Raw genomic sequence first — 17,186 nt, 5'->3', positions numbered from 1 at the left:
CACCTCTCTACCTCTATCTCTACCTCTAACCCTCTACCTCTCTACCTCTATCTCTATTCCTCTATCTATATCCCTCTATCTCTACCTCTAACCCTCTATCTCTACCTCTCTACCTCTTCTGTCCCTCTCAACCCACCCGGCCATCAGCAGATGGTTCCCCGAGGTTTTTTTCCCTGTTAAAAGGGTGTTTTCCTTGCCACTGTCTCCTTAGGGCTGCTCTGGGGTTCAGGCATATGGGTTCTGTAAAGTGTCTTGAGACAATTTGACTATAATTGGTGCTATATAAATAAAATTGAATTGAATTGAATTGAATTGAATTGAATAGACCTGAATGAGAGAGTTCAGGTAGAAAGCAAGTGTTTTCATTGTAGTTTTGGATGCAAGTGTCAGAGTTCTGAATTTTATGCGGGCAGCAACTGAAACCAGTACAACAAACCAATAACAACAAGATATGACATTCCTTAAAAACAGATAAAATAAGAAATACTTTGGAGTAAGGAAACTGTGAAACTAAAGTGCAGTGTACTTTGTGCACAACCCTGTCTCCACAAAATTACGTTCTCAGACAACTAAAATGCATACACAATGACAGACAGACAGACAGACAGACAGACAGACAGACAGATAGATAGATTCGATCTGGTCAAAACAAACAATATATTTGTGTGATTTGTGTCTTCCCAAACACCCTGGCTGGTTTAGAAATGGCAGAAGATACTTTTAATGATGTCGCAGAGAAAGACTAGAGTGAACTGTGGTGTTTGACAGTATTTGACTTAATGACATGTTCCTAATCCACCTTAGAGTACATATAGGCTAAATATACAAATATGGCAGCACATTATCTTCAGTGTTCAGCAGGAATATCTATAGCTGTAACATTCAAATGTGACTGTAGTCTACTTCAATACATCCAATAAGTGCTCATGGCTCACTGTGTAGAGCGAATAAACCATTGTTTTCTTTGACCAGATTGAATCCCTTTACTTCCTTTTAAAAAAAAATGTTTGTCAGTGGTTAATATGATCTGAAAGACGGTTAGGACGTGGATGACTGAACGTGTTTTATTATTTTCTGAGTGGCTAGTTTAAACAACGTGGTCTCAGTTTGTTCCGATGCATTTGAGCAAATCAAGCTGATGTTCTGCTGCGTGTTGTTCTGATGGGAGGCTGCTGAGGGTCTGAGTGTTTCTGAGAACAAACCCGAGTTAAACCTGAAGTTCTGCTCTGGATCTGTTCCACTGAACACACAAACTAACACACAACACAGCAGTGGACGTGCTTCTATGTTGTGGGTTTTCTTGGTGAGACAATAAATAGTTGTCTGACTCGTTCTTAACCAGGAAGCCTGTGTTAAGTTGTGACTATCCCCAGTTGACATGGGCGTGATTCCTGAACAATCACCAGGTGTTAAATACCTGACAGGATGACAAAGATCTATGTGGATGAAGCGAAATGCTTGTCGAGCTGATTGGTAGCACATTGAGTAAAACGGTGGTTTCCTAATTTTATCGCTGGGTTACGTGGTTTCGAATCCTCTCATCGTACTTGAAAAATACGTGTTTTTGTTTTTTTTTTTTTATTTCGGCCCGCACATTTCTTTTTACTGTCTGGAGATGATATTTACATGGATATAGACTTTATTAAGTAGTAAAGCCGGCGTTTTTCAGCGAGCTCTTCTTTATCTGGTATCTTTATTTCACGTAAATCCAGGTCTGATCGTGACGAATCTGCGGACAAAACATCTGGAGACGACAACTATCCCCAGTTAACCTGATCATCACTTAAACTGGAACAACGGAATAATGGAAGCGACCGGTGAAATTTAAAAAACCCGTTACAATTTACTGATGACAGGTCCGAGGGAACCTGTTGACCAGCCCCCACTAGACACCGGCCCACCGGGACAGTGCCCGGTATGCCAGATGGCCAGTCCACCCCTGCTATTAGTGCAAGAACTCCTGAATTGAAATGAAACACAATGCAACTTAAGTAGTCATCACAAGAGCAACATAACACAAACATACATAAATAAAAGATGCACAATCTGGCTGGGGTCTGGCTGGGGTTCCCATGGACCCTAAATGATTTTTCTATCTATACACCACAAACCTGGTTGGAATCAAATGAGCTTTGGTTTATGTGATGGCAACTATGTGGGTGACAACTACCTAAACGGACTGAAAAATCCAACTTAATAAAAAAAAAAAATTTAAAATAAAAATAAAAACATATGACAATATACACCTGGTGTCCGCATGGACCCCAGGTGTACTGATGAGGGTTAACCTGCTTGAGAGTCCCTTGTAATCTAATTTTCTTCTTATCCTTTATAGATCCTGTATTAAACTGCACTATAACATATTGGACTGTGCAAAGTATGCGTGCTATTAATATGCATCTTGTAGGCACAATATCACCTTAAAACTAGATTATGACAGATACTCATACACATGTAGGTCATTATCATGACTGGCTTTCATTTTCTCACATTTCTCAAACAAAATCAGGGTTAATCACATTATGTAAAACTAATTTCTACACTGTGAATCTGATGTTCTGAAGCCCTTCTGCCCGACTGATAATTCAGCTCTAGAAGAAGTCCTTTAATATGCAGACCCTGTGGCGTTTCTGTGACTGGTTTAGCCATTCTGGATGTTTCTAATGAACCACCAGAGGAGCTCTTTCATCCCGGCCGCGGTTTGTGTTGGAGACATCGACGTGAACGACGTTGTTTCAGTTGAATGTAACAGCTAGCGTGATAATGCTAAGCTAGCTGTCAGCCAGACATCCACGGGTTTAGCTGCCGGATGCTCCCGGTCGTATCCTGCTGGCCGTCTTGACATTCCCTCAACATTCCTGGACGAATTCGTGTCGACTGACCAGAGTCCGCGAATTCGGGTCCACTCCTGATCTAACATTTCCCCACTAGCGTTACTTAGCTCGCCGGCTAACAAGAGTGCATACTCGGGAGAATCGGACCGACGAGGTAAGCTAGCATGCAGGCTAGCGGAATGTACGGCTAATGGAGTCGCTTTCGTCGGGAGTAGGCGCACCTTACACGGAGCCCGATTCAGATTAAGGAGGCCTCCTGGTGAATGTGTGGTTAGCGCCTCATTTTTCCCTGGAATGGATCAATCTTGCTGTCAGGCCCGTGCAACACCGGCGAACTATGAGCTAGCTAATCGGTTAACTTGCTATTAATGTTTTGCTAGCGGTAACGATTTACCGAGTGAAGCTACTAACCCTGCCACGGTAATATTACAGCAGCTTGCTGACCAGGTCAACTATTAAAGTGTTTAATTTGGAATTTGTAGTTAAAAAATAACCGAGACTTTGGTGGAAGTTACCTGACTAACGTTACCATGGCAATATTATTTTAGCAAACAGTGGCTACCTGAACACAAGCAGCCCTTCGGTGCTGATAAGGGTTTAGCTGATGAAACCAAGCTAACGGCTAACAAACACAACCCTGGTGTCGTTGCAGAGAAGTTAACACTTAACCGGTTGTTTCGTTTTACAAGTCAACGGAAAGACTTCCTGTCAATATATGTGGAGTTTGAAAGCCGACAGAAGCGAAGATCAGCCCGGCCGTTAGCTCGGGGTTTGTTTGTGCCTAGTTGCTAAACTAAGTTTTGCTGTGTAACTTCGCAGAGTTCCACTTAAGGACCACACCCAGACAAGATGTCCCTTCATCAATTTCTTTTGGAACCCATCACCTGCCACGCGTGGAACCGCGACAGGACACGTAAGGATCAAATATTTTCTCGGATAGCGACACTGACTTTTACACTACATACAGTTAAACAATGTGCAGGTGCATTATTCCTGTATCTGTCTGACGTGTGAGCTACTGGACAGGTTGGTAGGTAATTTATTGATCCTGAAGGAAACTCAAGAAACCAACAGCATATTAAATATACAGAATATACAGAGATAAGAGTATACACACAGCGGATATAGAAATATCAGAAAGTATAAAGGCATAATTATGTACAGAATGTATACTAAAGCTAAAAGACTGTGTAGATGGTGTGCAAGTAGAGAGAAAAATATAAATCAAATAAGAACTGCGGAATTAGTATTGTTCAAATAAGTAGAGATGCCTGCTTATATACGTGTGTGTCCGGTTAACTAGCATTGTAAAATACAGTGCAGATGTAAATGTTTGTCTCTGTGGATACCTTGAATTTCCCCAAGTTGATGGATGAATGAATTAACTATCTATCTATCTATCTATCTGTCTATCTATCTATTTGACTGAAGAATTGTAGCTAAACAAATTAAGACTTGCAGCTTTAGTTTGCCACATTGCTTAACATTTATTTTGAGTCACCCAACTCAGTTTGTGGCTCCTCCCTGGAACTGGTCTAGCTTGTCTGTTATCTGGACGTCCATCACACTATAACCTGTTGGAATTTTTTTGTGACTTTTTTTCCCTTCAGAAATTGCCATCAGTCCTAATAACCATGAAGTTCATATCTACAAGAAGAGTGGTAACCAGTGGGTTAAGACCCATGAGCTGAAGGAGCACAATGGACACATAACAGGTATTCAGTCAGACAGTTTTGGAGATATTTTTTGATTAATTTGGTTTTCTAATGTGATAATGTGACGTCTCAAGCCATGTCTGTATTCTTATGCCTATGTGACAAACGAAAGAGATGTTTGTGAAACAGCTACTGTTGATGAGCTCATGTATGACCCTACATGATTTATTTGTATACAAACTATTTTAAATCTCCATGATTGTTAGAAATTGTTTTATGGCACTTTATTGTTTTGTGGCTCTTATCCAGGTTATATTCTCCTGACCAAATCCTTGTTTGTGTTATATCTACTTTCAGATGTGTGTTGCTTTGGATAAAAATGTCCACTAAGTGAAATTATAGAATTGTAGTAATATTATTGGTTACCTAGCCTTTTTCTGTTTTGTCTTTGTTTCTTGGTTGTGTTCTAGGTATTGACTGGGCTCCCAAAAGTGACCGTATAGTGACATGTGGAGCAGACCGTAATGCTTATGTGTGGTCCCAGAAGGAAGACGTATGGAAGCCCACTCTGGTCATTCTCAGGATCAACCGAGCAGCCACCTTCGTCAAGTGGTCTCCACTGGAGAACAAGTTTGCAGTCGGCAGTGGTGCTCGACTCATCTCTGTCTGCTACTTTGAGTCTGAAAATGACTGGTGAGACTGTTACTGCAATCATGACTGTATCTACTCTGGTCTGATATAGTGAAGCATCATACAGGTGTCTTTTACCATTTATTTTTTCCTCAGTTAGACATCTTGAAAACTATGAAAATAAAGGACATAGAAACATTTCAAATACACAAAGTTTGTGAAAGTGTCTCTAATTAGACAGATTCCAAATAAAAGGTGGTTTTCTGTCGTTAGATGGGTCCAATACGCAAAAACCGTCCATACAAAGCACTTTAACAAATATTGCCAACAAATATAAAATAAATAAAACTTAAAACCTGTTCCCCTCTACCTCTATCTCTACCTCTCTTCCTCTTCTGTCCCTCTCAACCCACCCGGCCAGCAGCAGATGGTTCCCCCACATTAGATCCAGGTTCTACTCGAGGTTTTTTTCCCTGTTAAAAGGGTGTTTTCCTTGCCACTGTCTCCTTAGGGCTGCTCTGGGGTTCAGGCATATGGATTCTGTAAAGCGTCTTGAGACAATTTGACTGTAATTGGCGCTATATAAATAAAATTGAATTGAATTAAAAGGCACAATTCCTTTGCAAGTCTCTCAGACCATGCAGAATAGTTGTGTTTTTAGACCATACCGTTTCCTCTCTAGCAATGTTGCCATATCCTTCTGCAGCCTTATCTGACCCACAATCCAATGACCCTGAACTAAACTGTGGCAGTGTGACTTGTTTCATTCTCCATCAAATGAATGTTATAAAACAGCATTACATTTGTAAACCAAACATCAATTTTGAAGTTGTACATTTTCAGAGTTACTTTTCTTAACATTTAATTTTTTTGTGTTTTTAGTTAGTTTTAAGGACTGTATGAATTCAGATATTTATGAAATAACGAGGGGCTGCACAGTGGCGTAGTGATTAGCACTTTCGCCTTGCAGCAAGAAGGTCCCTGGTTCGCGTCCCGGCTTTCCCGGGATCTTTCTGCATGGAGTTTGCATGTTCTCCCTGTGCATGCGTGGGTTTTCTCCGGGTACTCCGGCTTCCTCCCACAGTCCAAAAATATGCTGAGGTTAATTGATTATTCTAAATTGCCTGTAGGTGTGAATGTGAGAGTGATTGTTTGTCTCTGTATGTAGCCCTGTGACAGACTGGTGACCTGTCTAGGGTGTCCCCTGCCTTCACCTGAGTCAGCTGGGATAGACTCCAGCCCCCCCCCCGCGACCCTAATGAGGAATAAGCGGTGTATAGATAATGGATGGATGGATGAAATAACGACAGAAAATAAATGCAAACTTGAAACTGGAAATCTCCAAAAATTACTGTCTTTTGAAAAGTTACAGTGACACTTTGTAAATGTAGTTGAAATCAGAATCGGTTTTAATGACCAAGTATGTACACAACATACAAGGAATTTGTGTGTGTGTGTGTGTGTGTGTGCGTGCGTGCATGTGCGCATGCCTGATTTTTGGTTCTTGAGATTTGGATAAATTTAACACAATTATTTTTGCATTTTAAAGTATGCTGTCTTTCTTTACGTGCAGTATTTACATAGATATATATACACAGTTTGTGTTGTAGTTCGATGCAAGTGTTTAGGTTTTTGTCTTCTGCATAAAAAATGGCGTGTTTCTCTGTATGTTTTAGGTGGGTGAGCAAGCACATCAAGAAGCCGATCCGCTCCACCATCCTGAGTCTGGACTGGCATCCCAACAATGTCCTGCTGGCTGCTGGATCCTGTGACTTCAAGTGCAGGTAACACTAATGGACAACTAGGGCTGCAGCTGTCAGTTATTTTAGTAATTGAGTATTCTATCGATTATTCTGGCGCCTAATTGAATAATCAGATTCCACACTAGACATGCATGTTACAGCATCAAAAGTGGAAGTGAGCGCGCTGTGCAACAGAAATAACTGTCCTGGACACATATATAGATTAGTACAGAGGCATCTTACATATATAGTATAGTACAGGGATATTGTACATGTATAGTACAGGGGTATTGTACATTTATAGTATAGTACAAGAGTATTTTACATATATAGTATAGTAAAGGAGTATTCAACTAAAACTCACAGTGCACAGTGTCACTGTAACCATGACACCAAGTGAACACTATGTCAGCTTTCTGCTGACGATCACATGATTGTGATCCTACTACAAATCGAACGCTGCGGACTTGTCAGTCGGAAATTATACGACGACTGAGAAGCCTTGGCGGAACACTGCGCTCTCTGCGCGCGAGATGGACTCAAATGCAGCTGGATCTCAACGTCTTTCTAAGACCCGTGCCCATTCTACTTCCCATCGGCTTGTGATATTAGTTTGGTTGAGAGCAAAAGCTGCGTTCTCCTCATTCCACCGGTAGATGAACTCGATTGGCAATGTAGTCCTGTCTTTTTTTTTTTCCTGAGCCAAACGCTGGCATCGCACGCAGGAATTCCGGCACGGTGCCTGGATACTGAAAACATGCAGTGAAGGTACGTGTCCAGTAGATGCATTTTTCCTCCATGTAAACGTGCCACATCTGAAAATCGCACGCATGGTGAGCGGTCACTAGTGGACCACAACATTGTCACGTGACAGCACTTGAGCTTCAGCAGGTCACTACGTGGTCACGTTGTGGAGCACACAGCTTGACAGTCCGGCAGGTGCGTCAGATAAACATAGCAGCTCGGCCACAAAATTTCTGTATTTCTCAAAGTATTGAGAAATAAGCTGTGCAGCAGCTGAATCTGTCCTTGTTTTAGTTCACCGACGGCTAGTTTAGATGACCGTTTCGACCACGGCTTGGTTGGTTCTCCTGCTGTAAACAATAGAAAAGCTGCGCTGGTTAAAAATAGAAGCGTCCCGTCAAATTTAAGGACCCGGTTTGTATCGAATGAAGTCTGGGTCCGGCCTCGGACCGTGGTCCGCCATTTCGTGACCTGGGGTCTAGCAAGTAGTTGTTTAAACGAAGCCTCGATTCAGAGAATTTTGCCTCAAGGGATTTTAGTTATGGAATAACTCGAGGAATCGTTTCAGCCCTATGGACAACCTTCAAAAATTTCTGATCAGGCAAGACATGAGGATTAAATGACAGAAAATTGGCCATCCTCTTTCCCAGTTTGACGTTCTGTTTTTTGTTTTTTTTCTCGTTCTCCAGGGTGTTCTCAGCCTACATTAAGGAGGTTGAAGAGAAACCAGGCCCCACACCCTGGGGCAGCAAGATGCCGTTTGGGGCTGTGTTAGCGGAATTTGGAGGAGCAGGTCTGCATTTGTGCTTTCATATGTGATCTTCTTTCGTATATCTTTACAGTCACCCTTTGAACTGAACCAGATGTGCTTTTTTGTGTCTTAGGTGGAGGGGGTTGGGTGCATTCTGTCTCTTTTTCGGCTTCTGGTAACCGTTTGGCCTGGGTCAGCCATGACAGCACTGTCACTGTCGTGGACAGCTCCAAGACTGCCAGGTATGTTTATTTCTACACATACAGGGGTTTTACTAACAGTTGTTTTCGAGTGTGTTATCTAAATTATTTGAAGTGTTTATTTATTTCAGATATTTTGCAGGTTCACAAAAAAAGAAATCAGGAATTGTACCGCAGGGATGCAACAAGACATATAGTTTGCCCACCTGATTATGTGCTTAGTTTAATTGCCAGTACACTTAGTATGGCTGGAGCTTTGTCTGTCCACTGCAATCCATGAGAAGCTGCTAAAACAATGACAGTAGAACAAAAGGCACCTCAAGTGATTTTACAGTAAATAAATTATTGATACAATAGCAACATTCCAGTTTTGTGTGTAAAATGTAATGAGGCAAAGGGAACGTTGCTTCATTGTATGTGGGATTGCCATAAGGTTAAAGAATTCTAGGGGGAGGTTAAACAATAGAAAATATTATTTCTAAATCCATCTCAATGAACCCTGCTCACTTTATTTTGGGACTGTCTCCAAAGCAACATAAGTCCACCAAGAGTGAGCGTATAATAGATTCAAGCCTCCTGCATCTTTTAAGATTACTTGCACTCTTTTGGAAAAAAAAACTTGCATACCAAGTTCAGTACAGTGGGGGAGGCAAATGTTAATAACCTTTTATCTCTAGAGAGTGGCATTTGTACAGAGAGCTCCCTCTTTGTAGGATTTGTTTGAAAAAGCGTGGGGACCATTTATTGCTTTTGTGAAGTCCATAAATTTAACGGACGACAGTGAAGTGTAACAAACATTTGTGATGTAAACCTCATAGAATTGCCAGATGGAGAGAAATGACCAAATTATCTACTGTTCTGTATAAAGTAATGAACAGAAATTTCATGTCTGACAAGGTGTTTGTAGTATGCATGTGGAATTTTATGGTTAAAAATAGTTGCATAACTGAGTATGTCTTGTAATGTCTATTGCAATGCATATGTGTACCTGCATACAAAAAATATCCATCCATCCATCCATCCATTATCTATACACCACTTAATCCTCACTAGGGTCATGGGGGGGCTGGAGTCTATCCCAGCTGACTCAGGTGAAGGCAGGGGACACCCTAGACAGGTCACCAGTCTGTCACAGGGCTACATACAGAGACAAACAATCACTCTCACATTCACACCTACGGACAATTTAGAATGATCAATTAACCTCAGCATATTTTTGGACTGTGGGAGGAAGCCGGAGTACCTGGAGAAAACCCACGCATGCACAGGGAGAACATGCAAACTCCATGCAGAAAGATCCCGGGAAAGCCGGGACGCGAACCAGGGATCTTCTAGCTGCAAGGCAACAGTGCTAACCACTACACCACTGTGCAGCCCCACAAAAACTATTGAAATGAATATATTGTTTTTCAAAAAAAAAATTTAATGTGGCATTTTTATTCAACTACATGAGAATACATTTCTATATATATTTTTAGCTACTGTGTAGATTACATGACCTGAGATCTGATAATCTACTATGGGTAGCAGTAAATTGAAGAAGGTAAACACCAGATGAACCGTATCTGAATCTAGACAAACATAATGACGTCAACAAATTGCAAGTGACATGACTTGAAAGGAAAAATATCACCAAGTTCAGACATGCAGTGCAGTTTCTGTTGGTCTCAAACCTATGATCATTTCTATGATGAGATGAATGTAGAAGTAGCATGCTTCTTATTTGATTTCAAGTGCATGAATCTGAGCTGACTGTTAGTATTGCAGTTAAATCTTTGCGTGTTTGTGTGTTTAGTCCTTCACAGCTGAAGACGGAGTTCCTTCCTCTCCTCAGTGTCATTTTTGTCTCAGAGAACAGTCTAGTAGCTGCGGTAAGAATACAACAAACACACTTTCACATGTTTCTGTGCACAGATTGACAGTAAGGAAAGCCATTTTAAGTCTAACGTCTGTCTTCAGGGCCACGACTGTTGCCCCATGCTGTTCCGTTGTGACGATGGTGGAATGCTGACATTTGTGTCAAAGCTTGACCTCCCCAAGCAGAGTATCCAGAGGAACATCTCTGCCATGGAGCGCTTCAGGAACATGGACAAGAGAGCCACCACTGAAGACCGCAACACTGCCCTGGACACACTGCACCAGAACAGCATCACGTAGGTCAAATGTCGATGGCACACTTACCAAATACAGTCATTTACACCGAGGAAATATTATTAAACAATTATTTTTTGGATCAGTTTCAGTTTTAACAAAATAAACAGTTGGTTAGGTTTTGTAATAGTTATGGCAGTTTTAGTTCTTATTTGCTTACATGCGTTTGGAAGTAAGATCAGAGTTGTTCAAAAAAAAATCATAGTTTCATTGGAATACTTTGCAACAAAATAAACATGATTATTATATAAAGACTCCCTCATCAGGATGCATTTTTTACTATTGCTTTCAGGTATTTGTCTCTGTACTCTTGTTTCTTTACTCAGCTGTTTCTAGTCATTTCTGTGGTAGTTTGTCTGAGATATGGACACAGTTGATATTTATTAGGATTTTTGTATGCAAATTCTCAAAAGCCAAAGAGCTAAAGTGAATAATGCAAACTATAATTTGTTTTTTACGTTTCCACAGAGGTTGTGACTCTTGTAAACCTCCTCAACCCTAAAACTAATCCATTCTTTTCTTTTGTTAACATTTATTCAGCAGTTGTCTGTTCACATCAATGTATACCTAAAGGTAAACTGAAGAAAATGGTGCGTATCAATGAAAGCAAAGTCTGATCATGCAGTAAATACATCCCAAAATCCACAGAATTCATACTGGTTTCTAAGAAGGGCATAGTGAACAGAAACGTGAATTTGCTTCCTAATTTTGGCCTGTAGTGTAGGCATAAACGTAACGGGGTTCCTTGCAGTTTTCTGTAAACGTGAACATTTACGGTGTCACTGTCTGCTGGTTGTACACAGCTAAGTAGAAAAATAAAATTCTTACAAGTAAGGATGAATAACATCAGGAATGAGGCAAGTCATTTGAGAGTCTGTATTTTGTGGTGGTATTGAATTATATGACCCAGAGAGGAATTTGTCATGTTTGGTTTTTAATCAGGGTGAACTAAATATTTGAAACCTCTTTTAGTGTAATACACTACAATTACTCTCCAGGTTAGCACAAACTAACACACTGTACAGTCCTCTAAAATACCTCAATACAAAATAAAGTTAGGATTTATTTCTGGGCTCTTGTGTTGGACAGGACTAAGTTAACCTTGATAGAACCTGAGGGTGTTTGAAGGTGTTAAATATGTTGGGTAACAAATTAGTTGACAGAGTAGATGATACTTGGAGCTCACCCTTGCTCTATGTCTGATGTATTAATGTACTATTATTCTTTAGTAAAAATTGATTCTGTAATGATTGCGGCACATCAAAACCTAACTTATATCAGAATACTGGAATACTAGAGAAGTCTGGAAGTGCATCACGACGTGCCTGTAGCATGTATCCAGCCTTACTGTCAGACATAGTGGAGGAAAAGAAACACCTTGTTTTGCATAAATGATTTCCCCAGATAAAACATACACTTACACTTAAACATCAGATGTGTTTGTTTTATTGTTTGCATGTTATGGGTCAAAAGTTTGGTTCACGATAGTTTGGGGTTTTTACAATTTCTTTAGGTTTAGCTTGGCATTTTGAAAAACATTATAGGAAATGAGCTTGCTCAGTTTCTTGCCAAGAAATGCGTGATAAATGTAGTCAGGGCTCCAGACTGGGACTGACGTCCATTTTGAAGGTGTTAATGATTATTTTTATACCTGTTTATTTGTTCAGAGGTTGCACTGCTATAGCTATGAAACATGTAGGCATTTAGAAAAAAACACAGCTGTGGTGGGTAACGTCACTTTAGAGACAGTAGTCAGAGATGAGCTGCCAACTATCTCCCCCGCTGTCAGCAATGTTTGGATGGATGCGCTTATACTAGCAGCGAATATTGGAAGGCTTCTGTTAACATTGTGGGCAGTGAAGAAAATAGACTCGGCTTACAGTGCTGGAACTGTCCACAGTTTATAAGTGAAACTCCTGGCACTCTGTATGTCTTTCACATTTGCACGGTTTGTCTGTGTGGTCATCATCCTTTATTCTTGTACTGTTGTAATGCCCATGTTTGTATTTAAGGACTTAAGAAAACCGAGCTGTGGACCAATTTCAGAACCAGATATCGCATCGTTAAAATTTAGAACAAAAACAGGTAATCCATAAGCTGCTAAATTTTGCAAAAGACTCATTTTGCTGCCTGTAGTTGACCATCCATCTCAGATCTTATATTAGTGCCACAAGTGTGAAATTTTAGCCCAGTGTGAGGAGCTAAAATGACCAGTGACTGTTTTACAAAGACAGCTTGCTTGACTCTGTCCAAAGGTAACACAATCCACCTGCCAGCAACTCTATGGCTCTGTAATTTTCACCTGAAACCTTGCCTTGTTGAATCCGTATACAGGGCTCGAGACCGCAACCAAAATGGTGGCATTTGCGACCTTTTTTTGAGGGTGTGCCAGTTATAATTTCCAGTGTTGCCATTGTGCGTGTGTGTGATGATCATTAAGCTGTATTGATGTCGCTCTACCTGGCACAAGCAGCTACTGCATTAACCACAGTGGTGGAAAGTAGAACTTTTATAACTTCGGTGTACTGCGGTATTTACGCTTAAAAATGTGGTCTTCTGATGAAATGTGGAGCATCTTCTACGTGCGCTGAAAGAACGTGTGTAGAAAAAACATCACTCGGTTACATCTGATTCTGGGACAAATCTGACATTAGAATGCCGTGACAAGGTGGGAGGTGCGTCCAAGCTGCCAGTGAAAAACTTAGTCTGGAGCTGTAGTGTGTAACGCCAAGTTGATGAAGGTGTGTTTAAATATTTCCTGGTCATGCTCAGTGATTTCCAGGATTCTTTTTATTGTCACCACCACCCAAACAAGCTAGTTTCCCAAAGCCTTTATAATTTTCATGAACTTTATTCTTAAAATGCAACGCAAAAACATGAAAATAAGTTTATGAAGAAATCTAAATATCTCATGTGATGTGTGAGCGACTGGATGCCTTGAATTTCCCCAAATTGACAGATGAATAAAGCATCTATCCAAAATAAATAAATGAAAAGCATTAAATCTAAAAATGAAAAAGAAAATCAAACTGCTGCTGATTGCTAGAAGTTGCACACAGATTCTGTTGGATTTACACAGTGATAAATAAAAGCCTCTATTCTCTATAATTCTTGTTTTCAGTGTTGTCACTTTTTTATCCCTTTTTAAAACTATGTATATATGTCTGTTTTTTAGCCAAGTGTCTATCTATGAGGGAGACAAAAGGGATTGTCGCAAGTTCTGCACCACAGGCATCGATGGAGCGATGACTATTTGGGACTTCAAGGTAAAAAGGAACACATTAACACTTTTCTTTACATTTTTCCTAGATATTCCAGCTGTTACTCTCTCGCTTTCATTTGTTTGCCTCCTCAGAGTCTAGAAGCTTCTATCCAGGGTCTCCGCATCATGTGAAGAAATCTTGTGAATGAACGAAGAGACGCCGCAGCCTCACTTCCCCACCTTTTCCTCCCCAGGCCTCACCTCTCCTCACCCCCTCCACTCCTGCAACGCAGCCAGTAACATACATGACTAACCACCTTATCGAGTGTCTGCTGAAGCACTGATCAGACCATAACACACACATGCACACACTTACACTAAAACACACAAACACTACACACACTGAGCTGACGTGTGGCATCACTGTTGATTTATTTTGTTCTTGTTTGTTTTTAAATGAAGGTTAACTGGGTGTCAAAGCGGGAACTGACGCGTATTAAACGTGAAGTGAAATGTGTGTTTTTATGTTCTCTAACCTCCTGTACCAAAAGTTGAACACTAAACGGTGCGTTTTATCCAAAAATCAGACTGTATCTCACCTCAGATTAAGCAGAACATGATCTTTGAGTATCGGTGTAAATGGAAGGGTGGGCTGCTTTTGCTCATTGGAGGATAGTAAATATCCTGCAGCAGGCGAAGGCATCGTTCAGGTGAAGACCAGAGGTTGTTGATATTCTTGGTCCATGTTGCTGGTTGGCTGTTGACTGTACAGGTCTGATGGTGGAGAGAGAAAGCAGCTGTCTAAACTCTGTGTGGAGTCACGGCTGACCAGCACTAGGCTGTGTAGCTACCACACTAAAACCACACAAGATGGAGGGTGTCTATGTAACTTGATCATGAGATAGACATGAAATAAAGATGAAATACATTTACAGTACACAACTCACTCGACTGCTCTCTCCCTTTGTTCTCTGACACTGTTGTGGATTTTTTCTGTCTTTGCAAAAGTCTACAATCCATGTTTCTGTGTGTATTTTGAAAATGCAGGAAGTAGTTTGTGAGTCGTAGAGCTTTGAAACCTCAGATGAAGGATGTCAGCCAGGAGGAATGATTAAACAGGGTAGTTAAAAGTACCTCTTGGATTTCTGTGGTAAAGATGTGTTTGCTTTCAGTGTCAGTCTCACTAAAATGTCCAAAAATAGTCAAAAAATGTGTCTTCACTGGTTAAGGAAAGGTGTGGAAAAGAACAAGGCTCCAGCTGCATGTACACTCGGCTATGTTGTCTTACAATGGCATATGACGTGTGGCTCTGAATATTGCTGCCGGAGGGATCTGGGTGGTGACATTATCGCCTCTGCTTTTCTGAAGGTTGGTGCAGAGTGTTCTACATCAGGGGTGTCAAACTCATTTTAGTTCAGGGACCACATTCAGCCCAATTTGATGTCAAGTGGGCCAGACCAGTAAAATTAGAGTACAATAACCTATAACCACAACTTAAGTCTCTCCTTTGTTTGAGTTTTAAAAAGTACTTTCTGAAAATGTTCACATTTAATGAAATACATTTTTTACAAAATGTTGTGAACAACCTGAAATTAATAAAATAATATATGTGTGTAATTTCAACAATATTATGCCTCAGATGATCATGTACACATTACAAAGTACAGTTTACCTACAAAGACACAAAACACTCAGTCACAGGTATCTCAAAATTATTTTGAATTTACATTCATTTCCTTATCTGTGGAATAATCCTGACCACCTGTGCAGGAAGATGGGTAAGTTATCCCCCTGCCTTGTAATTTTTTTTAATTTATACATAAATATATAAAAGGTGTGGCCATACAGTGAACAAATTTAAAATACCATTTACTTTTACTGAAAAATTGCAGTTAATATCACTGTAATCTTTACACTTTGCAAAGTTGTCGCACGGACCATATGTTTGACATCCCTGTTCTACACTTTAAAAAAAAAAAAAAAATGAAGCAACGAATTTGGAGAATTCAGTCAGCTCCACTTCGATATTTCTAAGTCATTTCATTCCGTCAGGAACTGCCTGAGCAAAAGGACTATTCAACTGCAACCACTGAATATTTACTTTGTTGGCACATTGCTGTTTGCGTGACCAGAATAGGAGCAATTCAAGCATGTTCAAGGTTTTCACAAAAGTCCTCCAGTGACTGGACCCAACACCCAAAAATGACCTGTATAAGAATCAGTGTGGTTTTATGCCGTTTTTGTGATTTTGGTTAAGAATAATGATTTGTATTATTCTATGCATTATATTTTGGTCCATACAAGAATGATTTCATGTTGGAAAAAACATATTTTTTCAATTTCTAACAGAGTTTGAACATTTTGATCATTGAAATAGAAGAGTATTACACAGAACAGCAATGGAAGAATGTCAACATTGATTTTGTTGACATTTTTCCACTCTTTTTCTCCAGCTGTTGCTGTTCTCCATCCCTCCAAGTTTGTGCACTTCATCACCTCTGGTATGATATTTTCAGTGATAAAGAGCTTGGAGTAGTAATACAAATATTACAATTTCTTTAAAAGTATTAAAGGTGAAAGGTTTGAAATTTAAATGGAATGATATCAAAACATGTTTTTTGACGAACAGCTGGAGAATGAAACTTTTATTACAAAGACATTGCAAGTAAACAACCTCACCGGGTCATTTTTGATCCACTTATGCATGTAAGGGTTAAAAAAAACAACCCAGAATTATTACACAGACTGAGCTGCAGAATAGATAAGCCCAACGTGATATCAGATACAACCTGTTTAAACTCCAACAGAGCTTTTCTTTAGGAGATTAACTAGATGGGTGATAAATCTGGTAAATTCTTGCATTATAACAATAATGTGCAACCATTTTTTTTTCTTTTTACAGAAATAACTGATATGTGCCTTTAAGCCTTCAGGATTTAGTAATTGAAGTTTCAATTTAGATCAAGTTAAAAACATTATTTTGAAGGCTTAATATTATAATTTAACCTCAAATTTCTTCATTCAGTCAACTTAAAACTAAATTCAAATTGAGGTAGCAATGAAATTGGCACTTAACATTAATTTTTTTTCACATTGAATTCAAGATTTAAAGTCCCCTCCTCTGTTTTAACATGCCTGGACAATTTTAGACGGTTTGCTCGTAGAGGAAAAGTTTGTCAGTCAACACGATTTCATTAGAATTTGTCTTTTTATATAAATACTATTTAATATGCTTGTTGTACCCAGGCATTTATTTTTTAGAGTGCATGAGCCAAAT

At 39.8% G+C, this 17,186-nt stretch overlaps 1 protein-coding gene across 3 annotated transcripts; it reads left to right on the top strand.

Annotated features, from left to right (window-relative positions):
- The first annotated feature begins 2,707 nt into the window (after positions 1 to 2,707).
- Positions 2,708 to 14,851, top strand: arpc1a (actin related protein 2/3 complex, subunit 1A). Of its 3 annotated transcripts, none has more exons than XM_023267743.3 (11): positions 2,708 to 2,988; positions 3,654 to 3,747; positions 4,445 to 4,549; positions 4,960 to 5,182; positions 6,796 to 6,903; positions 8,295 to 8,398; positions 8,490 to 8,598; positions 10,352 to 10,427; positions 10,516 to 10,709; positions 13,883 to 13,973; positions 14,063 to 14,851. In XM_023267743.3, the coding sequence occupies exons 2-11, from the start codon at positions 3,684 to 3,686 to the stop codon at positions 14,099 to 14,101; spliced, it is 1,113 nt and encodes a 370-aa protein (XP_023123511.2). In that variant the 5' UTR covers positions 2,708 to 2,988; positions 3,654 to 3,683; the 3' UTR covers positions 14,102 to 14,851. The 3 variants fall into 3 exon arrangements, with proteins under 3 accessions (XP_023123511.2, XP_035802915.2, XP_023123512.2); XM_035947022.2 differs by lacking the exon at positions 2,708 to 2,988 and adding an exon at positions 3,082 to 3,104; XM_023267744.3 differs by lacking the exon at positions 2,708 to 2,988 and adding an exon at positions 3,232 to 3,254.
- The last annotated feature ends 2,335 nt before the right edge of the window (positions 14,852 to 17,186 follow it).

This window comes from Amphiprion ocellaris, chromosome 4, assembly GCF_022539595.1.
Source record: "Amphiprion ocellaris isolate individual 3 ecotype Okinawa chromosome 4, ASM2253959v1, whole genome shotgun sequence".
Classification (NCBI taxonomy): domain Eukaryota; kingdom Metazoa; phylum Chordata; class Actinopteri; family Pomacentridae; genus Amphiprion; species Amphiprion ocellaris.
Note: the sequence above shows the minus strand (reverse complement) of the source record. Positions and strands in the feature narration are given on the sequence as shown.

What these genes read in the sequence shown, in the direction of transcription:
- arpc1a (XM_023267743.3), top strand. Translation starts at nt 3,684, where the DNA reads ATGTCCCTTCATCAATTTCTTTTGGAACCCATCACCTGCCACGCGTGG. An exon ending in TCCTGTGACTTCAAGTGCAG is followed by an intron (nt 6,904 to 8,294) that starts GTAACACTAATG and finishes CTCGTTCTCCAG; the next exon opens with GGTGTTCTCAGCCTACATTA. An exon ending in TGACTATTTGGGACTTCAAG is followed by an intron (nt 13,974 to 14,062) that starts GTAAAAAGGAAC and finishes TTGCCTCCTCAG; the next exon opens with AGTCTAGAAGCTTCTATCCA.